This window comes from Delphinus delphis, chromosome 1, assembly GCF_949987515.2.
Source record: "Delphinus delphis chromosome 1, mDelDel1.2, whole genome shotgun sequence".
Lineage (NCBI taxonomy): Eukaryota > Metazoa > Chordata > Mammalia > Artiodactyla > Delphinidae > Delphinus > Delphinus delphis.
This window is the reverse complement of record NC_082683.1, coordinates 140,781,581-140,807,721: the sequence shown is the minus strand read 5'-3', so window position 1 is coordinate 140,807,721 and position 26,141 is coordinate 140,781,581. Positions and strand designations below refer to the sequence as shown.

General features: G+C 38.4%; 1 protein-coding gene and 1 non-coding gene across 2 annotated transcripts in view; both read right to left on the bottom strand.

The window, feature by feature from the left end:
• Positions 1 to 9,001: 9,001 nt before the first annotated feature.
• The window catches only part of HMCN1 (hemicentin 1), a 519,438-nt gene continuing 502,298 nt past the window's right edge, over positions 9,002 to 26,141 (bottom strand). The window contains exons 106-107 of the mRNA XM_060035358.1: positions 12,101 to 12,227; positions 9,002 to 10,569 (exon numbers count right to left, since the gene is read on the bottom strand). Coding sequence (XP_059891341.1) covers positions 10,203 to 10,569; positions 12,101 to 12,227 — 494 coding nt within the window. The 3' untranslated portion in view covers positions 9,002 to 10,202. The remainder of the gene's footprint in view (positions 10,570 to 12,100; positions 12,228 to 26,141) is intronic.
• LOC132416028 (U6 spliceosomal RNA) lies at positions 16,498 to 16,604 on the bottom strand. The gene has a single exon (XR_009517449.1). It is a non-coding gene; the product is annotated as a U6 spliceosomal RNA (small nuclear RNA).

The window sequence follows — 26,141 nt, the reverse complement described above, 5'->3', positions numbered from 1 at the left end:
TTTGGTAGTGTATATATGTCCATGCCTCTCTCTTGCTTTGTCACAGCTTACCCTTCCCGCTCCCCATATCCTCAAGTCCATTCTCTAGTAGCTCTGTGTCTTTATTCCTGTCTTACCCCTATGTTCTTCATGACATTTTTTCCCCTTAAATTCCATATATAAATGTTAGCATACGGTATTTGTCTTTCTCTTTCTGACATACTTCACTCTGTATGACAGACTCTAGGTCTATCCACCTTATTACAAATAGCTCAATTTCATTTCTTTTTATGGCTGAGTAATATTCCATTGTATATATGTGCCAAATCTTCTTTATCCATTCATCCGATGATGGGCACTTAGGTTGTTTCCATCTCCGGGCTATTTTAAATAGAGCTGCAATGAACATTTTGGTACATGACTCTTTTTGAATTCTGATTTTCTCAGGGTATATGCCCAGTAGTGGGATTGCTGGATCATATGGTAGTTCTATTTTTAGTTTTTTAAGGAAACTCCATAGTATTCTCCATAGTGGCTGTACCAATTCACATTCCCACCAGCAGTGCAAGAGTGTTCCCTTTTCTTCACACCCTCTCCAGCATTTATTGTTTCTAGATTTTTTGATGATGGCCATTCTGACTGGTGTCAGATGATATCTCATTGTAGTTTTGATTTGCATTTCTCTAATGATTAATGATGTTGAGCATTATTTCATGTGTTTGTTGGCAGTCTGTATATCTTCTTTGGAGAAATGTCTATTTAGGTCTTCTGCCCATTTTTGGATTGGGTTGTTTTTTTGTTATTGAGCTGCATGAGCTGCTTGTAAATTTTGCAAATTAATCCTTTGTCAGTTGTATCATTTGCAAATATTTTCTCCCATTCTGAGGGTTGTCTTTTGGTCTTGTTTATGGTTTCCTTTGCTGTGCAAAAGCTTTGAAGTTTCATTAGGTCCCATTTGTTTATTTTTGTTTTTATTTCCATTTCTCTAGGAGGTGGGTCAGAAAGGATCTTACTGTGATTTATGTCACAGAGTGTTCTGCCTATGTTTTCCTCTAAGAGTTTGATAGTTTCTGGCCTTACATTTAGGTCTTTCATCCATTTTGAGCTTATTTTTGTGTATGGTGTTAGGGAGTGATCTAATCTCATACTTTTACATGTATCTGTCCAGTTTTCCCAGCACCACTTATTGAAGAGGCTGTCCTTTCTCCACTGTACAGTCCTGCCTCCTTTATCAAAGAAGAGGTGACCATATGTGTGTGGGTTTATCTCTGGGCTTTCTATCCTGTTCCATTGATCTGTATTTCTGTTTTTGTGCCAGTACCATACTGTCTTGATTACTGTAGCTTTGTAGTATAGTCTGAAGTCAGGGAGCCTGATTCCTCCAGCTCCATTTTTCGTTCTCAAGATTGCTTTGGCTATTCAGGGTCTTTTGTGTTTCCATACAAATAGCGAAATTTTTTGTTCTAGTTCTGTGAAAAATGCCAGTGGTAGTTTGATAGGGATTGCATTGAATCTATAGATTGCTTTGGGTAGTAGAGTCATTTTCACAATGTTGATTCTTCCAATTGAGGAACATGGTATATCTCTCCATCTATTTGTATCATCTTTAATTTCTTTCATCAGTGTCTTATAATTTTCTGCATACAGGTCTTTTGTCTCCTTAGGTAGGTTTATTCCTAGATATTTTATTCTTTTTGTTGCAGTGGTAAGTGGGAGTGTTTTCTTGATTTCACTTTCAGATTTTTCATCATTAGTGTATAGGAATGCCAGAGATTTCTGTGCATTAATTTTGTATCCTGCTACTTTACCAAATTCATTGATTAGCTCTAGTAGTTTTCTGGTAGCATGTTTAGGATTCTCTATGTAGAGTATCATGTCATCTGCAAACAGTGACAGCTTTACTTCCTCTTTTCCAATTTGGATTCCTTTTATTTCCTTTTCTTCTCTGCTTGCTGTGGCTAAAACTTCCAAAACTATGTTGAATAAGAGTGGTGAGAGTGAGCAACCTTGTCTATTCCTGATCTTAGTGGAAATGCTTTCAGTTTTTCACCATTGAGGACAATGTTGGCTGTGGGTTTGTCATATATGGCCTTTATTATGTTGAGGAAAGTTCCCTCTATGCCTACTTTCTGCAGGGTTTTTATCATAAATGGCTGTTGAATTTTGTCAAAAGCTTTCTCTGCATCTATTGAGATATTCATATGGTTTTTCTCCTTCAATTTGTTAATATGGTGTATCACATTGATTGATTTGTGTATATTGAAGAATCCTTGCATTCCTGGAATAAACCCCACTTGATCATGGTGTATGATCTGTTTAATGTGCTGTTGGATTCTGTTTGCTAGTATTTTGTTGAGGATTTTTGCATCTAGGTTCATCAGTGATATTGGCCTGTAGTTTTCTTTCTTTGTGACATCATTGTCTGGTTTTGGTATCAAGGTGATAGTGGCTTCGTAGAATGAGTTTGGGTGTGTTCCTCCCTCTGCTATATTTTGGAAGAGTTTGAGAAGGATAGGTGTTAGCTCTTCCCTAAATGTTTGTTAGAATTCACCTGTGAAGCCATCTGGTCCTGGGCTTTTGTTTGTTGGAAGATTTTAAATCACAGTTTCAGTTTCAGTGCTTGTGATTGGTCTGTTCATATTTTCTGTTTCTTCCTGTTTCAGTCTTGGCAGGTTGTGCATTTCTAAGAACTTGTCCATTTTTTCCAGGTTGTCCATTTTATTGGCATAGAGTTGCTTGTAGTAATCCCTCATGATCTTTTGTATTTCTGCAGTGTCGGTTGTTACTTCTCCTTTTTCATTTCTAATTATTTTGATTTGAGTCTTCTTCCTTTTTTTCTTGATGAGTCTGGCTAATGGTTTATCAATTTTGTTTATCTTCTCAAAGAACCAGCTTTAGTTGTATTGATCTTTGCTATTGTTTCCTTCATTTCTTTTTCATTTATTTCTGATCTGATTTTTATGATTTCTTTCCTTCTGCTAACTTTGGGGATTTTTTGTTCTTATTTCTCTAATTGCTTTAGGTGCAAGGTTAGGTTGTTTATTCGAGATGTTTCCTGTTTCTTAAGGTAGGATTATATTGCTATAAAGTTCCCTCTTAGAACTGCTTTTGCTGCATCCCATAGATTTTGGGTTGTCGTGTCTCCATTGTCATTTGTTTCTAGGTATTTTTTAATTTCCTCTTTGATTTCTTCAGTGATCACTTCGTTATTAAGTAGTACATTGTTTAGCTCCATGTGTTTGTATTTTTTACAGATCTTTTCCTGTAATTGATATCTAGTCTCATAGCATTGTGGTTGGAAAAGATACTTGATACAATTTCAATTTTCTTAAATTTACCAAGGCTTGATTTGTGACCCAAGATATGCTGTATCCTGGAGACTGTTCCATGAGCACTTGAGAAAAATGTGTATTCTGTTGTTTTTGCATGGAATGTCCTATAAATATCAATTAAGTCCATCTTCTTTAATGTATCATTTAAAGCTTTTGTTTCCTTATTTATTTTCATTTTGGATGATCTGTGCATTGGTGAAAGTGGGGTGTTAAAGTCCCCTACTCTGAATGTGTTACTGTCAATTTCCCCTCTTATGGATGTTAGTATTTGCCTTATGTATTGAGGTGCTCCTATGTTGGGTGCATAAATATTTACAATTGTTATATGTTCTTCTTGAATCGATCCCTTGATCATTATATAGTGTCCTTCTTTGTCTGTTCTAATAGTCTTTATTTTAAAGTCTATTTTGTCTGCTATGAGAATTACTACTCCAGCTTTGTTTTGGTTTCCATTTGCATGAAATATCTTTTTCTATCCCCTTACTTTCAGTCTGTATGTGTCTCTAGGTCTGAGGTGGGTCTCTTGTAGACAGTGTATATATGGGTCTCATTTTTGTATCCATTCAGCCAATCTGTGTCTTTTGGTGGGAGCATTTACATTTAAGGTAATTATCAATATGTATGTTCCTATTCCCATTTTCTTAATTGTTTTGGGTTCATTATTGTAGGTCTTTTCCTTCTCTTGTGTTTCTTGCCTAGAGAAGTTCCTTTAGCATTTGTTGTAAAGCTGGTTTGGTGGTGCTGAACTCTCTCAGCTTTTGCTTGTCTGTAAAGGTTTTAATTTCTCCATCAAATCTGAATGAGATCCTTGCTGGGTAGAGTAATCTTGGTTGCAGGTTTTTCTCCTTCATCACTTTAAATATGTTCTTCCAGTCCCTTCTGGCTTGCAGAGTTTCTGCTTAAAGATCAGTGGTTAACCTTATGGAGATTCCCTTGTGTGTTATTTGTTGTATTTCCCTTGCTGCTTTTAATATGTTTTCTTTGTATTTAATTTTTGACAGTTTGATTAATATGTGTCTTGGTGTATTTCTCCTTGGATTTATCCTGTATGGGACTCTCTGTGCTTCCTGGACTTGATTAGCTCTTTCCTTTCCCATATTAGGGAAGTTTTCAACTATCATCTCTTCAAATAGTTTCTCAGTCCCTTTCTTTTTCTCTTCTTCTTCTGGAACCCCTATAATTCGAATGTTGGTGCATTTAATGTTGTCTCAGAGGTTCTGAGACTATCCTCAGTTCTTTTCATTCTTTTTTCTTTATTCTGCTCTGCAGTAGTTATTTCCACTATTTTATCTTCCAGGTCACTTATCCGTTCTTCTGCCTCAATTATTCTGCTATTGATCCCATCTAGAGTATTTTTAATTTCATTTATTGTGTTGTTCATCGTTGCTTGTTTCATCTTTAGTTCTTCTAGGTCCTTGTTAAATGTTTCTTGCATTTTGTCTATTCTATTTCCAAGATTTTGGATCACCTTTACTATCATTATTCTGAATTCTTTTTCAGGTAGACTGCCTATTTCCTCTTCATTTGTTAGATCTGGTGGGTTTTTATCTTTCTCCTCAACTGCTGTGTGTTTTTCTGTCTTCTCGCTTTGCTTATCTTACTGTTTGGTGTCTCCTTTTTGCAGGCTATAGGTTCTCAGTTCCCGTTGTTTTTGGTATCTGTCCCCAGTGGCTAAGGTTGGTTCAGTGGGTTGTGTAGGCTTCCTGGTGGAGGGGACTAGTGCCTGCGTTCTGGTGGATGAGGCTGTATCTTGTCTTTCTGGTGGGCAAGTCCACGTCTGGTGGTGTGTTTTGGGGTTTCTGTGGAGTTATTATGATTTTATGCAGCCTCTCTGCTAATGAGTGGGGTTGTGTTCCTGTGTTGCTAGTTGTTTGGCATAGGGTGTCCAGCACTGCAGCTTGCTGGTCGTTGAGTGAAGCTGGCTGCTAGTGTTGAGATGGAGATCTCTGGGAGATTTTCGCTGTTTGATATTATGTGGAGCTGGGAGGTCTCTTGTGGACCAGTGTCCTGAAGTTGTCTCCTCCTTCTCGGAGGCACAGCACTGACTCCTGGCTGCAGCACCAAGAGCTTTTCATCCACACGGCTCAGAATAAAAGGGAGAAAAATTAGAAAGAAAGAATTAGTAGAAGTAGAAAGAAAGAAAAGAAAAAGAAAGGAGGGAGGAAGGAAGGAAGGAGGGAAGGAAGGAGGGAAAGAAGGAAATAAGAAAGATAAAGTAAAATAAAATAAAGTATGGTAAAATAAAATAAAGTTATTAAAATAAAAAATAATTATTAAGAAAGAAAAATTAAAAAAAAAGAAACGGATGGAGAGAACCCTAGCACAAATGGTGGAAGCAAAGCTATACAGAGAAAATTTCACACAGACGCATACACATACACACAAAAAGAGGAAAAGGGGAAAAAATAATAAATATTGCTGTCAAAGTCCACCTCCTCAGTTTCGATGATTTGTTGTCTATTCATGTATTCCATAGATGCAGGTACATCAAGTTGATTGTGAAGCTTTAATCTGCTCCTTCTGAGGCTGCTGGGAGAGATTTCCTTTTCTCTTTCTTCTCACAGCTCCCAGGGGCTTAGCTTTGGATTTGGCCCCGCCTCTGCATGTGTGTTGCCGGAGGGCGTCTGTTCTTTGCTCAGACAGGATGGGGTTAAAGGAGCAGGTGCTTCGGGGACTCTGGCTCACTCAGGCCGCAGGGAGGGAGGGGTACGGAGTTCGGGACGAGCCTACAGCGGCAGAGACTGGCAGGACGTTGCACCAGCCTGAGGCGTGCCATGCATTCTTCTGGGGAAGTTGTCCCTGGATCCCAGGACTCTGGCAGTGACGGGCTTCACAGGCTCCCCGGAAGGGAGGTGTGGATAGTGACCTGTGCTCGCACACAGGCTTCTTGGTGGCGGCAGCAGCAGCCTTAGCGTCTCATGCCTGTCTCTGGGGTCCGCGCTTTTAGCCGCAGCTCGCGCCCATCTCTGGAGCTCCTTCAAGCAGCGTTCTTAATCCCCTTTCCTCGCGCACCAGGAAACAAAGAGGGAAGAAAAAGTCTTTTGCCTCTTCGGCAGGTCCAGACTTTTCCCCGGACTCCCTCCCGATTAGCTGTGGTGCACTAGCTCCCTCCAGGCTGTGTTCACCCCGCCAACCCCAGTCCTCTCCCTGCTCTCCGACCGAAGCCCCAGCCTCAGCTCCCAGCCCCGCCCGCCCCGGCGGGTGAGCAGATAAGCCTCTCGGACTGGCGAGTGCCAGTTGGCCCTGATCTTGTGTGCGGGAATCTCTCTGCTTTGCCCTCCGCACCCCTGTTGCTTGCTGTCCTCCGCAGCTCCGAAGCTTTCCCCCTCTGCCACCCGCAGTCTCTGCCTGGGAAGTGGCTTCCTAGTGTGTGGAAACCTTTCCTCCTTCACAGCTCCCTCCCACTGGTGCAGGTCCCGTCCCTGTCCTTTTGTCTCTGTTTATTCTTTTTTCTTTTGCCCTACCCATGTACGTGGGGAGTTTCTTACGTTTTGGGAGGTCTGAGTTCTTCTGCCAGCGTTCAGTAGGTGTTCTGTAGGAGTTGTTCCACGTGTACATGTATTTCTGGTGTATCTGTGGGGAGGAAGGTGATCTCTGCGTCTTACTCTTCTGCCATCTTCCGGAAGCCTAAGTTGTGAACTTTCAAAGATGTGAACGTGCATTTGTATGTCCAGTCATGTAAGTTAGTTCACATGTCTGGTGTACATTGTCACGTGCATGGTTCCTCTACAAGCGGTTGTGTTTTTGTGTACTTTACTGTACAGTGCTGTATAGAGTACAGTAGCACAGTATCTTTATTTCAAGCCTGGGATGTCCAGAAGCAAGCGTAAAAGCAGTGGTGATGTAGCTGGTCCTGCTAAGAAGTGCCAGGAATTGGAAGCCCAGAGAAAGGATGAAGAGAGACAAGAGAAAGAAGTAACTGAAGAGATTCACGACGCAGAAAATGGCAAGGGAATTTTCTTTATTTGTGGAGGCACTGTTAGTTTTTGAGGCACAGGACCCGGATGTAGAACAATACATGAAGGTTGCAGCAGCCATCCAGAATGCAAACCAGGGCTACCATGTCATCTGTGATGAGAAAAAAAGAGCTACTACCCAGACATCACTGGATGGTTTTTTTCAAGAGGGTAAATTGAATCCAGCAAGGAACCAAAACATGTACCATCGATGTCAGGCTTGAGTGAAATTGCAGCTTGCCCTTGCTCTCCATCTATTGCTGATGATCCTTCAGCTCTACCGTTTCCCACCTCCTGTCCTGCCTCCAGTCAGTAACTCTTCTTGCCTGTTCACTCGATGCTGGCCCCTGTATGCCATCTGTTGTATTACTGTAGTTTTAAAGGTACTGTAAGATTAAAAGTGTTCTGTTTTTTGTGTTTTTTTATGTATTATTTGTAAGAAAAGTATTATAAACCTGTTACAGTACATTACTATATAGCTGATTGTGTTAGTTGGGTACCTAGGCTATCTTTGTTGGACTTATGAACAAATTGGACTTGTGGACACGCTTTTGGAACGGAACTCATTTGCATGTAGGGGACTTACTGTAGTTGATGTCTAATAGCGTTGTGGTCGGAAAAGATGCTTGATATCAATTTTCTTAACTTTACGGAGGTTTGCTTTCTGGCCTAGCATGTGATCTATCCTGGGGAATGTTCCATGTGCACTTGAAAAAAATGCGTATTCTGCTTTTCCATGGAATGCTCTATAAATATCAAGTCCATCTGGTCTAATGTATCATTTAAGGCCTGTGTTTCCTTATTTTCTGTTTGGATGATCTCTCCATTGATGTAAGTGGGGTGTTAAAGTCAGTGTGGTTCAATTAAGAAGAAGCTCAATGGTCAAAGTCATGTGCTGGAATTGTTTACCAAAATAGGCTGTAAAGTATCCTTTCTAGGGACTAAGGAGTTGAGCAGATATCTTGATTATATTAAACCAACATTCTCCAAATGTTCAGTGATATATTAAAATATACTGGGGACAAATGTTTGTGATTAAATATTTTGGTAATTGTGGACGTGAACAATTTAAATTTGTTTACTACTGAATTTCTAAGATTATTTAAGTATCAGTACTCACAGTAAATATTTAATAGGAGGACATGATATATAGTGTTTCACAAACTTCTTGATATTGGAACTCAGTTGACTCAAAGTACCTTACCTGGGCTATTGTTCTGTAGAATATTCTTTGGCAAACATTGATTTAGATAATCACCCTCCTGACTGCCTGGCTGTGGACTAGATGACTTTTCCAGGTTTCTTTGAATAATGTGAGCTAGGTAAACATTCTTCAATCATAGGCCATGATCAGACCTTTGCTAGCTTATTACCTATCACAGGTAGATGAAGTCACATCGTGTGATACAAAACTGTTACCTAGGTGAGAAAACTGTCATGAAGTGGAGATACTCTTTAACGTGGAGTCATGGGAGGTAGAAGGTATGACATTTTTGTGACTAATTAGGTGTGTTGTCTTAAGGAAGTTACATAAGTTATCTGAATCCTAGGATCCTGACATATAAAATGTGAATAATACTATCTCAAGAGCTGTGATGATTAAATTATGATATGTATGACATACACATATATGTATGTGCGTCTATAAACTTTAATACTTTAGCTATAAGGAAACAAATTTTAGGTTTTCAAAAACGTTAAGAAAAAGGATGTGAAAATTTTATTTAGGCAGGTTTTACTGTAACAATGTTATTTTTTTATAAAATAACTTTATAAAAGAGTCCATCAAGATATTATATAGAAAATACACACGAAGGAAATATATGTACACTTCATAAAAATAGAATACATCCTGGCAATTGCTTCCAGAGTCTGTTACCACCATTTACAGTGTATTGACGTTTAACGTTTATGCTAATTTGAACATACAAGATTTTCAAGAAAAACAAAACTGTCCCACCTGTATTTAAAAAAAATTGTTTCCAATTCACAGGAAAATTTAAAAAGTCTAGAACATAAAAGTTATGGAGATGGGACTTCCCTGGCAGTCCAGTGGTTAGGACTTTGCCTTCCAATGCAGGGGGTGTGGGTTCAATCCCTGGTTGGGGAGCTAAGATCTCACATGTCTCATGGCCAAAAACCAAGACATAAAACAGAAGCAGTATTGTAACAAATTCAATAAAGACTTAAAAAAAAAAAAAAAGTTATGGCACTAACTGAATGGAAGTCCATGTCAAAAATGTTAGAGCAAAGATCCATGCCATAAATAATCACTGAGGACAAAAATATTTTTTTCCTATTATCCTAACTGGTTCAGCTGGTTCCACAAAGTCACTGAAAATAATCTTATTTTGGATGTTCAGTCAAGGTGAGCATCATTTGGTATCAAAACTTTCTAGAAGCTGTACTATATTTCTACAATGAGTGGTATTTCTTTCTTTCCTAAGTGAACATAAGTATGTAAGTCGTATTATAAAGTATTAATACATAAAAAAAGCATCTTCATAAGTTACTCGGTAAGCTTTGATCAAAACACATAGCAACCAGTTTTATTATTCTAAAAATGGTTAAATGCTCAAATCCACTTGGCTTTTTTTTTTTTTTCTTTTTTTACAGGAAATTATCTTAGCTACTATGTTACTATAACACATCACTGATGGGTCCTGTTAGATGTTCAGGATAACCTTTGCGAAGTAACTGCTCCAGTGTAATAAATAAAGAAAATACTAAGGGACTTTCTAGACCTTACCAAAAGATATGACCGTGGTGGGATCATGAAAATACCTCAGCAGTACCAAGGAAGGCACACAAAAAAGCATAGCACCATTTTCAAGTTGCCAAGATTGCAACTGCTCAGGAGACAGTAATCTGGAAGAGAACTTGATTCCCATGATATATGCAGTTTAATTATGTGGATTAGGCTTTGGAGAGCTGCTTAGTATGGATAGGCAGACACAGCTATATAAACTATGAATGTGGTCTGATAGTCAATGGTCCCGTTGGCACTGTAGGATAAGGCTTGAACCCTCATGCGGTAGGTCTCTGGTTCTCGTAGAGGTCGTGTTGTGTACACCACTCCTTTAAGGTTTTCATCCCTTAAGGCAAAAGGAACAGTCTGTTCCTCATCTATCATGAGGAAAGTTGTCCTGGGATGCATCACTCCATCCTGTGTGTATGCAACTAGCCGGATCAAATCCTGATTGGCGTCTATTCCAAATGGGAGGGAGACAAGTTTGTATTCCAAGGCATACGGGCTCAAGGCACATTCCAAATCATTGGGTGGACAGTTCTTGAGGCAGAACCTAAGGACAACAAACACATGAAATGTATACAGTTATCTTGGCTTGGAAGTAGGAGAAAGCATGATGCAGGTGATCGTGATCCATGACAACTTTCGGGCATTAAAGGCAGGAGACAGTCTGGCTGCAAAGCACTAAGGCTCACCCCACGTTTTGTGTCATTAACGGAAACCAGATGCCAGATGGTGATGAGAGTGTGCTGGTCTAGAGTCATATATCTCTCTCTCAGCTCTATTAAAATCAGAAGCTTTTGAACCATTGAAAAAAGTATGAGTACCACAAGATTGCCTTTAAAATGAAAAGTCAGTTTTGGAAAGAGAGGCATCTGCACATATACTGGAAACAAGGACTTCTTAAAGAGAGGAATGTAAATGATTTAAAAATTTTAACATCTACCCTAAGACTATTTGAAAGCAGAAATAGAATATATTGATATTTGGTTTACTTTTCTAAAAATAATGAAAGGTCAATTAGGACTCCTGAAAAAAAACTTCCTTCTGTATTTGCCTTCCACATGATTTTAGATTAAACATACTATATTTTCTTTTTCCAGGGCCCACAGTGGTTGTTTTTGAGTCATCATGACTTTTAAATTGTCTGCCAGAAATCACTGGTAATAAAGAGTAAAACTAAAAAAAAAAAAGTACAAAGGACCATGTTCTGAAGATAGGGATTCTTCAGTCATAGTATTTTTAAAAGTATCCTAAGTCTGCACTTTTAATTTTTTCCCTTTCCTTCCTATTACCCTCAGACAGATTACAAATAGGTTTTTGATGGATCCTGGCTAGTCCACACTTGACCATGTTACAGTAACATGGTAGTCACCGCTGAGAGGAAAACAAAGTGTGAGATCCAACCAGCATTTGGTTTCAGAACCACCTTATTAGTGGGTCCTATTCATTATGGCTATTATCTCATTTTCCAAGCACCCCACTAACTTGGTACCTAAACAGAATACATTTCTGTAAGGGGAGGGAGAAAATAGAAGAGTGGTTTATTCAGAACCCAGAAAAGACAGCGTTTCAGACAGCAGGATACGTAAGCAAGATGAGATGTGAATGGACAGACCACTGACTCATCTTTGCTCTCCTCCACGCTCTCATGGAGTCATGTTGACTCATCACCATAACAGCCATGATACTTCTTGGAGCGCTCTAATGGCTGAGCGCCCTGAAAACCCTGAGGCAACACCAACGGAAATGAGACAATTTCAAAGAAAAGCAGGCTCTATCACCCTATAAAATGCTTCCTGCTGAGACAGAATTCTAGATGTTGTCTGGTGGATTACATGCTGGGGAGACTTGCTCCAAGAAACCCTGCAGCTCAAAGTGATGGTTTCAGCTGCAGTGGCTGCTGCAGGATGAGCTCATTTTTTGCCAGTTCACTGAAGAAGGAACACATCCTAACTCTCTATCCCTGGGGGGCTATTGACTTCCTGTGAGTGAAACATGACTGCAGACAGGGGTTGTTGGTCAAGGAGAGAGAGGAAGAAGGATTTTCAAAAGCATGTCTGGGAAGAGAAGGCAAGACATACCCTGACACAGGATCCCGTTGGTAGTCGGGTGGACAGGGCGTCTGGATGCACTGGTAACTTCCTCTCATATTGAAGCACATGCGATTCGGCCCACAGTGCACATTCTGCTCCAGACACTCATCAACATCTACAATAGCACAAGGAACATGCACCATCAGCAACTCGGGTCAGAACACACCATCAGGGCAGGCATTGTGGATACTGGACTGGAAGGTTGAGTGCTAGCTTTCTCCTCGCCATGAATGAACTTGGTAGCTGCACTTAAGCTTCTTCACCCACCAAGTGGGGATCCTGATTCCTGGTGTGCTATTTCCCAGACTCCTCTTAGTTTTTTGTTTTCTTTTAACATCTTTATTGGAGTATAATTGCTTTACAATGGTGTGTTAGTTTCTGCTTTAAGACAAAATGAATCAGTTATATATATATATATGTTCTCATATCTCTTCCCTCTTGCGTCTCCCTCCCTCCGACCCTCCCTAACCCACCCCTCCAGGCGGTCACAAAGAACCGAGCTGATCTCCCTGTGCTATGCGGCTGCTTCTCACTAGCTATCTACCTCACGTTTGGTAGTGTATATATGTCCATGCCTCTCTCTTGCTTTGTCACAGCTTACCCTTCCCACTCCCCATATCCTCAAGTCCATTCTCTAGTAGGTCTGTGTCTTTATTCCTGTCTTACCCCTAGGTTCTTCATGACATTTTTTTCTTAAATTCCATATATATGTGTTAGCATATGGTATTTGTCTCTCTCTTTCTGACTTACTTCACTCTGTATGACAGACTCTAGGTCTATCCACCTCATTACAAATAGCTCAATTTCATTTCTTTTTATGGCTGAGTAATATTCCATTGTATATATGTGCCACCTCTTCTTTATCCATTCATCCGATGATGGACACTTAGGTTGTTTCCATCTCCGGGCTATTGTAAATAGAGCTGCAATGAATATTTTGTTACATGACTCTTTGAATTATGGTTTTCTCAGGGTATATGCCCAGTAGTGGGATTGCTGGGTCATATGGTAGTTCTATTTGTAGTTTTTTAAGGAACCTCCATAGTGTTCTCCACAGTGGCTGTATCAATTTACATTCCCACCAGCAGTGCAAGAGGGCTCCCTTTTCTCTACACCCTCTCCAGCATTTATTGTTTCTAGATTTTTTGATGATGACCATTCTGACTGGTGTGAGATGATATCTCATTGTAGTTTTGATTTGCATTTCTCTAATGATTAACGATGTTGAGCATTATTTCATGTGTTTGTTGACAGTCTGTATATCTTCTTTGGAGAAATGTCTATTTAGGTCTTCTGCCCATTTTTGGATTGGGTTGTTTGTTTTTTTGTTAATTGAGCTGCATGAGCTGCTTGTAAATTTTGCAAATTAATCCTTTGTCAGTTGCTTCATTTGCAAATATTTTCTCCCATTCTGAGGGTTGTCTTTTGGTCTTGTTTATGGTTTCCTTTACTGTGCAAAAGCTTTGAAGTTTCATTAGGTCCCATTTGTTTATTTTTGTTTTTATTTCCATTTCTCTAGGAGGTGGGTCAAAAAGGATCTTGCTGTGATTTATGTCATAGAGTGTTCTGCCTATGTTTTCCTTTAAGAGTTTGATAGTTTCTGGCCTTACATTTAGGTCTTTCATCCATTTTGAGCTTCTTTTTGTGTATGGTGTTAGGGAGTGATCTAATCTCATACTTTTACATGTACTGTCCAGTTTGCCCAGCACCACTTATTGAAGAGGCTCTCCTTTCTCCACTGTACATTCCTGCCTCCTTTATCAAAGATAAGGTAGCCATATGTGTGTGGATTTATTTCTGGGCTTTCTATCCTGTTCCATTGATCTGTATTTCTGTTTTTGTGCCAGTACCATACTGCCTTGATTACTGTAGCTTTGTACTATAGCCTGAAGTCAGGGAGCCTGATTCCTCCAGCTCCGTTTTTCATTCTCAAGATTGCTTTAGCTATTCGGGGTCTTTTGTGTTTCCATACAAATTGTGAAATTTTTTGTTCTAGTTCTGTGAAAAATGCCAGTGGTAGTTTGATAGGGATTGCACTGAATCTGTAGATTGCTTTGGGTGGTACAGTCATTTTCACAGTGTTGATTCTTCCAATCCAAGAACATGGAACATCCATCTATTTGTATCAGCTTTAATTTCTTTCATCAGTGTCTTATAATTTTCTGCATACAGGTCTTTTGTCTCCTTAGGTAGGTTTATTCCTAGATATTTTATTCTTTTTGTTGCAATGGTAAATGGGAGTGTTTTGATTTCACTTTCAGATTTTTCATCATTAGTGTATAGGAATGCCAGAGATTTCTGTGCATTAATTTTGTATCCTGCTACTTTACCAAATTCATTGATTAGCTCTAGTAGTTTTCTGGTAGCATCTTTAGAATTCTCTATGTAGAGTATCATGTCACCTGCAAACAGTGACAGCTTTACTTCTTCTTTTCCAATTTGGATTCCTTTTATTTCCTTTTCTTCTCTGATTGCTGTGGCTAAAACTTCCAAAACTATGTTGAATAAGAGTGGTGAGAGTGGGCAACCTTGTCTTGTTCCTGATCTTAGTGGAAATGGTTTCAGTTTTCACCATTGAGGATGATGTTGGCTGTGGGATTGTCATATATGGCCTTTATTATGTTGAGGAAAGTTCCCTCTATGCCTACTTTCTGCAGGGTTTTTATCATAAATGGTGTTGAATTTTGTCAGAAGATTTTTCTGCATCTATTGAGATGATCATATGGTTTTTCTTCTTCAGTTTAATATGGTGTATCACTTTGTTTGATTTGCGTATATTGAAGAATGCTTGCATTCCTGGAATAAACCCCACTTGATCATGGTGTATGATCTGTTTAATGTGCTGTTGGATTCTGTTTGCTAGTATTTTGTTGAGGATTTTTGCATCTATGTTCATCAGTGATATTGGCCTGTAGTTTTCTTTCTTTGTGACATCATTGTCTGGTTTTGGTATCAGGATGATGGTGGCCTTGTAGACTGAGTTTGGGAGTGTTCCTTCCTCTGCTATATTTTGGAAGAGTTTCAGAAGGATAGGTGTTAGCTCTTCCCTAAATGTTTGATAGAATTCGCCTGTGAAGCCATCTGGTCCTGGGCTTTTGTTTGTTGGAAGATTTTTAATCACTGTTTCAATTTCAGTGCTTGTGATTGGTCGTTCATATTTTCTATTTCTACCTGGTTCACTGTTGGCAGGTTGTGCCTGTCTAAGAATTTGTCCATTTCTTCCAGGTTGTCCATTTTATTGGCATAGAGTTGCTTGTAGTAATCCCTCATGATCTTTTGTATTTCAGCAGTGTCAGTTGTTACTTCTCCTTTTTCATTTCTAATTCTATTGATTTGAGTCTTCTCCTTTTTTTTCTTGATGAGTCTGGATAATGGTTTATCAATTTTGTTTATCTTCTCAAAGAACCAGCTTTTAGTTTTATTGATCTTTGCTATTGTTTCTTTTATTTCTTTTTCATTTATTTCTGATCGGATTTTTATGATTTCTTTCCTTTTGCTAAGGTTGGGGTTTTTTTGTTCTTCTTTCTCTAATTGCTTTAGGTGCAAGGTTAGGTTGTTTATTCGAGATGTTTCCTGTTTCTTATGGTAGGATTGTATTGCTATAAAGTTCCCTCTTAGAACTGCTTTTGCTGCATCCCATAGATTTTGGGTCGTCGTGTCTCCACTGTCATTTGTTTCTAGGTATTTTTTAATTTCCTCTTTGATTTCTTCAGTGATCACTTCGTTATTAAGTAGTGTATTGTTTAGCCTCCATTTGTTTGTATTTTTTTACAGATCTTTTCCTGTAATTGATATCTAGTCTCATAGTGTTGTGGTCGGAAAAGATACTTGATACAATTTCAATTTTCTTAAATTTACCAAGGCTTGATTTGTGACCCAAGATATGCTGTATCCTGGAGACTGTTCCATGAGCACTTGAGAAAAATGTGTATTCTGTTGTTTTTGCATGGAATGTCCTATAAATGTCAATTAAGTCCATCTTGTTTAATGTATCATTTAAAGCTTTTGTTTCCTTATTTATTTTCATTTTGGATGATCTGTCCATTGGTGAAAGTGGAGTGTTAAAGTCCCCTACTCTGAATGTGTTACTGTCAATTTCCCCTTTTATGGCTGTGAGTATTTGCCTTATGTATTGAGGTGCTCCTATGTTGGGTGCATAAATATTTACAATTGTTATATGTTCTTCTTGAATCGATCCCTTGATCATTATGTAGTGTCCTTCTTTGTCTCCTCTAATAGTCTTTATTTTAAAGTCTATTCTGTCTGCTATGAGAATTGCTACTCCAGCTTTCTTTTGGTTTCCATTTTCATGAAATATCTTTTTCCATCCCCTTACTTTTAGTCTGTATGTGTCTCTAGGTCTGAAGTGGGTCTCTTGTAGACAGAAAAATATGGAACGCTTCACGAATTTGTGTATCATCTTTGCGCAGTGGCCATGCTAATCTTCTCTGTATTGTTCCACTTTTAGTATATGTGCTGCCGAAGTGAGTACTCTATTTATTTTTAAACATATGTGAAAAGACATTGAAAAATAAGAGCTATAAAAGTAGAAGGGAAGCTACTAAGAAACCTGTTCTTTATATTTAGAAACAGAATGCATTTGAGTTTTGTAAAGCTAATAATACTTTAAGTTCACTAAAAGCAAGCTAAAAATTTAAAGGGCACTTGTGAATCTTTCTGTAAAGTGAAGAATTTCTTTAAAACATGAGTGATCGGGCTTCCCTGGTGGTGCAGTGGTTGAGAGTCCACCTGCCGATGCAGGGGACACGGGTTCGTGCCCCGGTCCGGGAGGATCCGACATGCAGTGGAGTGGCTGGGCCCGTGAGCCATGGCCGCTGGGCCTGCATGTCCGGAGCCTGTGCTCCGCAATGGGAGAGGCCACAACAGTGAGAGGCTCGCGTACCGCAACAAAACAAAACAAAACATGAGTGATCCTTGATCCTTCCCTAGTACTTTCTTTTGTAAGTTCAAATTGTTGAGTGGGAAGCAGTGTAGTGGAAATTAAAGAAGTTATAAATTTAGGGGAGACTGTACAGTTCATTCAGATCTTGTGGAGAGAAATGAATAAAGAAAAAAAAAAACAGGATCAAGAACCATAATCAAGTTTGATCAAATCTGAACTGTGTAGGAGCCAGCCTCAGTTGTTTCAGGTGGGATGCTCTCCCTAAAGTATCTCTCCTAGGATATTGGGGGGACATGCAAATGAAATGCTCTTTATTTTGTTTTCTATACAAAGTTGCTAAATAAAAACACTCTTAAATCACCAAAATTCAGCAGCATCAAGATGAAGCTAAAAGAAGCTTATTTTTGAGCTTTCTGAAAATGAGTGTTTTTAAGCCATGATTCTTAACTTGAGGTCCATACTTGAGCATCAGGAGATCTGTGAATGAAAACGTTTCTGTGCGCGAGTGTGTAGGTACACATGCATGAGTAAGCCAGAGAGATAAAGCAAGGCTAAGATTGGACCCTCCTTCCAGAAAATTTATCAGTCATAGAGTTCAACACAATTTAAAGGATTAAGACCCCAAACTTAAGAATCGTATTTTAGAGCAATAGTTTCAAACTGTGCTATCTGTATTCCCCTGGTAGTGCATGAAAATTCCCAGCAGTATGAGAACAGGCAAATATTTTGGGAATCAATTTCCATTCAGATTTAAAAAAAAATTTTTAGTAAAGTACAATTGATTTACAATGTTGTGTTAGTTTCAGATATGCAGCAAAGTGATTCAGTTATACATACATATATATGTATGTATATTCTTTTTCAGATTCTTCTCCCTTATAGGTTATTACAAAATACTGAGTATAATTCCCTGTGCTATACAGTAGTTCCTTGTTGGTTATCTATTTTATATATAGTAGTGTGTATATGTTAATCCCAAACTCCTAATTTAGCCCTCCCCCCTTTTCCCCTTTGGTAACCATAAGTTTTTTTTCTGTGTCTATTAGTCTATTTCTGTTTTGTATACTTCAATTTTTTTTTAAGATTCCACATGTAAATGATATCATATGATATTTGTCATTCTCTGACTTCATTTAGTATGAAAATCTCTAGGTCCATCTATGTTGCTGCAAATGACATCAGTTCATTCTTTTTATGGCTAACATTCCATTGTATATATATACCACATTGTCCTTATCCATTCCTCTGTCGATGGACATTTAGATTGCTTCCACGTCTTGGCTATTGTAAATAGTGCTGCAGTGAACATTGGGGTGCATGTATATTTTCGAATTATGGTTTCCTCTGGATATATGCCCAGGAGTAAAGTAGCAGGATCATATGGTAGCTCTACTTTTAGCTTCTTAAGTTACCTCTGTGCTGTTCTCCATAGTGGCTGTATCAATTTACATTCCAACCAACAGTGTAGAAGGGTTCTGTTTTATCCATACCCTCTCCAGCATTTATTATTGAGACTTTTTGATGAGGTCCATTCTGATCAGTGTGAGATGATACCTCATTGTAGTTTTGATTTGCATTTCTCTAACCATTAGGCATGAGCATCTTTTCATGTACCTTTTGGCCATCTGTATGTCTTCTTTGGAAAAGTGTCTATTTAGAGCTTCTGCCCATTTATTGATTGGGTTGTTTTCTTTTGGTCATGAGCTATTGTAAATAGCTATTGTATGTTATTGTATGTATGTTATTGTATGTATGTTATTGTATGTATGTTATTGTAAATAGCTATTGTATGTTTTGGAGATTAATCCCTGTCAGTAGCAGCATTCACAAATATTTTCTCCCATTTTGTAGGTTGTCTTTTCATTTTGTTTATGGTTTCCTTTGCTCTGCAAAAGCTTTTAAGTTTCATGAGGTCCCATTTGTTCCTATTTTATTTTTATTTCCATTACTCAGGAGACAGATTCAAAAAGATATTGCTATGATGTATGTCAAAGAGTATCCTGCCTATGTTTTCCTTTAGGAGTTTTATAGTATCTGGCTTTACATTTAGGTCTTTAACCCATTCTGAGTTTATTTTTGTACATGGTGTTAGAGAATGTTCTAATTTCATTCTCTTACACGTAGCTGTCCTTTCCCAGCATTACTTATTGAACAGGCTGTCTTTTCTCTATTGTATAGTCTTGCCTCCTTTGTTGTAGATTACTTTACCATAGGTGTGTGGGTTTATTTCCTGGCTTTCTATCCTGTTCCATTGATCTATGTTTGTTTTTGTGCCAGTACCATACTGTTTTGATTACTGTAGCTTCATAGTATAGTCTGAAGTAGGGGAGGCTGATTCCTCTAGCTGTTTTTCTGTCTCAAGATTGCTTTGGCTATTTGGGGTCTTTTGTGTTTCCATACAAATTTTAGAATTATTTGTTCTGGTTCTGTGAAAAATGCCATTGGTAATTTGATAGGGACTGCATTAAATCTGCAGTTTGCCTCGGGTAGTATAGTCATGTTGACAGTATTGATTGTTCCAATCCAAGAACATGGTATATCTTTCCATCTGTTTGTTATCTTTGATTTCTTTCACCAGCATCTTATAATTTTCAGAGTATAGGTCTTTTTTCTCCTTAGGTAAGTTTCGTTTTTTTTTTTTTCCTTAGGTAGGTTTATTCCTAGGTATTTTATTCTTTTTGATGCAATGGTAAATGGGATTGTTTCCTTAATTTCTCTTTCTGATCTTTCACTGTTAGTGTATAGAAATGCAAAAGATTTCAGTGTATTTTGTATCCAGCAACTTTACTGAATTTATTAAGGTCTAGTAGTTTTTCATTGCATCTTTAGGATTTTCTATGTATAGTATCATGTCATCTGCAAATAGTGACAGTTTTACTTCTTCTTTGCCAATCTGGCTTCCTTTTATTTCTTTTTCTTCTCTGAATGCCATGGCTAGGACTTCCAAAATAATGTTGAATAAAAGTGGAGTGTGGATATCCTTGTCTTGTTCCTGATCTTAGAGGAAATGCTTTCAGCTTTTCGCCATTGAGTATAATTTTAGCTGTGGGTTTGTTATATATGGCCTTTATGATGTTGAGGCAGGTTCCCTCTATGCCCACTGTCTGGAGAGGTTTTTTTTTTTTTTTATCATAAATGGATGTTGAATTTTATCAAGCTTTTTCTGCATCTATTGAGATGATCATATGGTTTTTATTCTTCAATTTGTTACTGTGGTATATCACACTGATTGATTTGTGGATATTGAAAAATCCTGCATCCCTGGGGTAAATCCCACTTGATCATGGTGTATGATACTTTTAATGTATTGTTGGATTTAGTTTGCTAGTATTTTGAGGAGTTTTGCACCTATGTTCATCAGTGATATTGGCCTGTCTTTTTTCTTTTTTTGTGGTATCTTTGCCTGGCTTTGGTATCAGAGTGATGGTGGCCTCATTGAATGAGTTTGGAAGTGTTCCTTCCTCTGCAAGTTTTTGGAACAGCTTCAGAAGGATAGGTGTTAACTCTTTTCTAAATGTTTGATAGAACTTGCCTGTGAAGCCATCTGGTCCTGGGCTTTTGTTTGTTTGAAATATTTTAATCAGTTTCACTTTCAGTACTTACGATTATTCTGTTCATATTTCCTATTTCTTCCTGATTCAGTCTTGGGAGATTGTACCTTCCTAGGAATTTGTCCATTTTTTTCTAGGCTGTCCATGTTATTGGCATATAGTTGCTTTTAGTATGGTCCTTTGTATTTCTGTAGTTTCAGTTGTAACACCTCCTTGTTCGTTTCTCATTTTATTGATTTGGGCCCTCTCACTTTTTTTCTTGATGAGTCTGAAGGTTTATCAATTTTGTTTATCTTTTCAAAGAACTGGCTTTTATTTTCACTTTAATACTTTGACTTATTTTTATTTTATTTAAAAAAATTTTATTGGAGTATAATTGATTTACAATGTTATGTTAGTTTCAGGTGTATAGCACAGTAATTCAGTTTATATATATACATAGGTTCATTCTTTTTTAAAGAACCAGATTTTAGTTTTACTGATATTTTCTACTGTTTTCTCTTCATCTCTATTTCATTTATTTCTACTCTGATCTTTATGATTTCTTTACTTCTACTAACTTTGGGTTTTGTTTATTCTTCTTTCTGTAATTGCTTTAGGTGTAAGGTTAGGTTGTTTGAGACTTTTCTTATTTCCTGAGGTAAGCTTGTACAGCTATAAACTTCTCTGTTAGAACTGCTTTTTCTGTGTCCCATAGGTTTTGGATCGTCGTGTTTTTGTTTTCATTTGTCTCTAGGTATTTTTTGATTTCCTCTGCTTTCTTCAGTGATCTGTTTGTTTAGCAGCATACTGTTTAGCCTCCATGTGTTTGTGTTTTTTGCAGTTTTTTTCTTGTAGTTGATTCCTAATCTCATAGCATTGTGGTCAGAAAAGATGCTTGATTATGATTTCAATTTTCTTAAATTTACTGAAGCTTGCTTTGTGGCCCAGAATGTGATCAGTCCTGGAGTATGTTCCATTTGAACTTGAATGTGTATTCTGCTGTTTTTGGATGGAATGCTCTATAAACATCAATTAAGTCCATCTGGTCTAATGTGTCACTTAAGTGCTGTGTTTCCTTACTGATTTTCTGTCTGGATGATCTGTCCATTGATATAAATGGGGTGTTAAAGTCCCCCGCTATTACTATGCTACTGTCAATTTCTCCTTTTATGTCTGCTAATAATTGCCTCACATATTATGGTGCTCCTATGTTGGGTGCATATATTGGGTTGGCCAATAAGTTCGTTTGGGTTTTTCTGTAACATCTTAAGGAAAAACCTGAAAGAACTTTTGGCCAACCCAGTATAGTTACAATTGTTATCTCATCTTTTTAGATTGATTCCTTGATCATTATGTGGTGTTCTTCTTTGTCTCTTTTAGCAGTCTTTATTTTAAAGTCTATTTTGTCTGATATGAGTATTGCTACTGCAGCTTTCTTTTGATTTCCATTTGCATGGAATACCTTTTTCCATTCCCTCACTTTCAGTCTGTATGTGTCCCTATATCTGAAGTGGTCTCTTGTAGACTATATATATACCAGTCTTGTTTTTCTATCAATTTATCCATTTGTAAACCTGTCTTTCGGTTAGAGCATTTAATCCATTTACATTTAAGGTAATTATTTATATGTATGTTCTTACTGCCATTTTGTTAATCCTTTTGGATTTGTTTTTGTAGGTGTTTTTTCTTCCCTTCCTCTTTTGTTCTCTTCTCTTATGATTTGATGACTATCTTTAGAATTGTGTTTGGATTCCATTTGTGTCTGTGTGTGTATATATCTATTATAGATTTTTGGTTTGCATTTGTCATTAGGTTTTCATATAGCTGTCTATATATATACATGATTGTTTTAAGTTGCTGATCTCTTAATTTCAAGTGCACTTCAAGTATCCTGCATTTTTACTGTCTTCTCACGATTACTGGGTTAGATATCATATTTGAATATGGATGATTTCCTACCTTTACTGTAGGTTTGCCTTTACCAGTGAGCTTTCCCATTTTGTAATCTTCTTGTTTCTAGTTGTGGCCTTTTCTTTATCACCTAGAGACATTCCCTAAGCATTTGTTGTAAAGCTGGTTTGGTGGTACTGAATTCTTTTGGCTTTTGCTTGTCTGTAAAGCTTTTGATTTCTCCATCAAAATCTGAATGAGAGCCTTGCTGGGTAGAGAATCCTAGGTTGTGGGGTTTTCCCTTTCATCACCTTATTTATATTGTACCACTCTCTTCTGGCCAGATTTTCTGCTGAAAAATCAGCTGATAACATACAAGGGAAGCCCCATGAGGTTATTTGTTGCTTTTCCCTTGTTGCTTTTAATATTTTCTCTTTGTCAGTTTGATTACTATGTGCCTTGGCATGTTCCTCCTTTGGTTGATCCTATATGGTACTCTCTCCACTTCCTGGACATGGGTTACTGCTTCCTTTTCCATGTTAGGGAATTTTTGGTTATTACCTCTTTATATCTCCTCAGGCCCTTTCCCCCTCTCTCCTCCTTCTGGGACCTCTATTATGTGAATGTTGGTACGTTTGATGTTGTCCCAGAGGTCTCTTAAACTATCCTCATTTCTTTTCATTTTCTTCTTTATTCTGTTATGTGGCAGTGATTTCCACCACTCTGTCTTCCAGCTCACTTATCCATTCTCTGCCTCACTTACTCTGCTACTGATTCCTTCTAGTGTGTTTTGCACTTCAGTTATTGTATTCAACTGTTTGGTTGTTCTTTATATTTTCTACCTCTTAGTTAAAAACTTCTTGTAACTTCTTGCTCTGTGCATCCATTGTTTTCCTGAGTTCTTAGATCATCTTTATGATCATTACTCTGAACTCTTTCTCAGGTACATTGTCTCTCTCCATGTCACTTAGTTGTTCTTCTGGGGTTTTATCTTGTTCCTTGGTCTGGAACATACTCCCCTCTCCCTCATTTTGTCTAGATTTCTATTTGTATTTTTATGTATGTGGAAGGTTAGTTATGTTTCTTGACCTTGGAGAAGTGGCTCCCTGTAGGGGATGTCCTATGTGTCCCAGAAGTACACTCCCTTCTTGTCACCAAGGACCAGGGACCAGCTAATCCTGGGGTAGGTTCTTATTTGTGTCTGTGGACTCAGTTCTGCAGGCTGCCAGACTGTAGTTTTCTTGCTTCTGGTGGGTGAAGCTGGGTCTTGACCCTCTGGTGGGTAGGGCCATGTCAAAGGGCATGTCTAGAGGTGGCTGTGGGCTCAGGAAGTCCTTATGCATCCTGTCTGCTGATGTGTGGGGCTGTGTTCCTGCCCTGTTGCTTGTTTGGCCTGAGGTGTCCAGCATTGGGGCCTACAGGCTGTTGGGTGGGGCCAGATCATGGTACCAAGATGGCAGCCTCTAGGGGAGCTCATGCTAATAAATAATCCCCCGTACCTCTGTCAGTGCTGTCCTTGTCCCCACAGTGAGCCACAGCTGCCCCCCACCTCCTCAGGAAATCCTCCAGGACCAGCAGGTAGGCCTGGCCCAGGCTCCTAATGAAGTCCCTGCTTTTGCCCTGGGTCATGGTGTACACAAGACCTTCTATGCACCCTCCAAGAGTGGGTCTCTGTTTCCCCTACTCCTGTGGAGCTCCTGGACTCAAGGCCTGCTGGCCTTCAACATCAAGTGCTCTGGGGGCTCCTTCTCCCAATGCCAGAACCCCAGGCTGGGAGCCTGACATGGGGTTCAGAACTCACTCCTGTGGGAGAACTTCTGTGATATAACTGTTCTCCAGTTTGTGGGTTGCCCACCTGGGGGTCATAGGGTTTGATTATATTGCGAGTGAGCCCCTTGCACCATCTCATTGGGTTTCTTCTTCTATTTTTTTTTTTAACATCTTTATTGGAGGATAATTGCTTTACAATGGTGTGTTAGTTTCTGCCTTATAACAAAGTGAATCAGTTATACATATACACATGTTCCCATTTCTCTTCCCTCCTGCATCTCCCTCCCTCCCACCCTCCCTATCCCACCCCTCTAGGCAGTCACAAACCACCTAACTGATCTCCCTGTGCTACGCAGCTGCTTCCTACTAGCTATCCACTTTATGCTTGGTAGTGTATATTTGTCCATGCCTCTCTCTCACCTCATCACAACCTACTCATCTCCCTCCCCATATCCTCAAGTCCGTGCTCTGGTAGGTCTGTGTCTTTATTCCCGTCTTACCCCTAGGTTCTTCATGACCTTTTTTTTTTTCTTAGATTCCATATATATGTGTTAGTATATGGTATTTGTTTTTCTCTTTCTGACTTACTTCACTCTGTATGACAGACTCTAGGTCCATCCACCTCACCAGAAATAACTCAATTTTGTTTCTTTTAATGGCTGAGTAATATTCCATCGTATGTATGTGCCACATCTTCTTTATCCATTCATCTGTTGATGGACACTTAGGTTGCTTCCATGTCCTGGCTATTGTAAATAGAGTTGCAATGAACATTTTGGTACATGACTCTTTTTGAATTATGGTTTTCTCAGGGTATATGCCCAGTAGTGGGATTGCTGGGTCGTATGGTAGTTCTATTTGTAATGTCTTTGGATGCAGACTATCTTTTTTGGTAGGTTCCAGTCTTTTTTTAAATCAGTGGTTGTTGAGCAGTTAGTTGTGATTTTGTTGTGCTTTTGAGAGGATGTGAGCTCAAGATCCAGCTACTCCACCATCTTGTCCTGCTCTCCATTCAGATTTTGATTTTCCCTCCTAAGTTCTCCTTCCTAAAATCACTCTGCTTGAGAATTTCCTATGGCCTGGAGTTCTCCTTTCCCAAACTCTTCCCTCTTACATCCTTCTTCTGCTTTACAAAAAAATGTTTCCACTAATTGCAAATTTCTTTATGATACAGGGTATAAAATGCTTCCAGGCACATAGGAAGGGTAAGAAAATTGGTGGCATATATTGATAGTGGCAGGCCTTATTTCATCGTGGCTACAAACCAATGGTCTTAGTTCTCCATTTTAAATTAGATTTCAGAAGTGAGCTAGCTGTCATAGGAACACCTACTAACACTTTTACTTGAACAGAAAAATGACTTTAGACATTTTTCTGACAGTCTGGTTGGTTTTACAATGAGTACACACTTTTAAATTATATGGTGGTCATCCTCCAGTAACTGAGTTAAGTGTGCAGTTCCAAAGTTTTGATGAAAATACATTGAAAGCATGTAAACACCAAACAACAATGCCAGAACTCACATTCTCTGTAACTATTTAACCATGGTAAGAAACTTTGGAGGTTGATTTTTAGAAGTATGAGTGAAGGTTTTCAAATTTCTTTTTGGAGTAGGTAAACAAAAAATATGAAGACTAATTTTAGAGAAAGTTTAAGTCAATGGGCTGCACAGAGCCACTTGTAACATTTTCTTCTTTAGTATTTGAATAAACATAGATTCTGATGTATAATTGGACCCAAATCAGTTTTTTGGAGAGGTAGGTTCTAAAGGTCAAACGTACTTCAGTCATGGAATTGGTGCCACAACCAATGGGTATGTGTAACTATTATGTCATTTCATAGTAGTGACTTGGTATCTGCATGATGGTATTTATATTGATCTTGGGTTAAATTTGTGAAGTTTTTCGTGAACTCGTAAATAACTTGGAATATT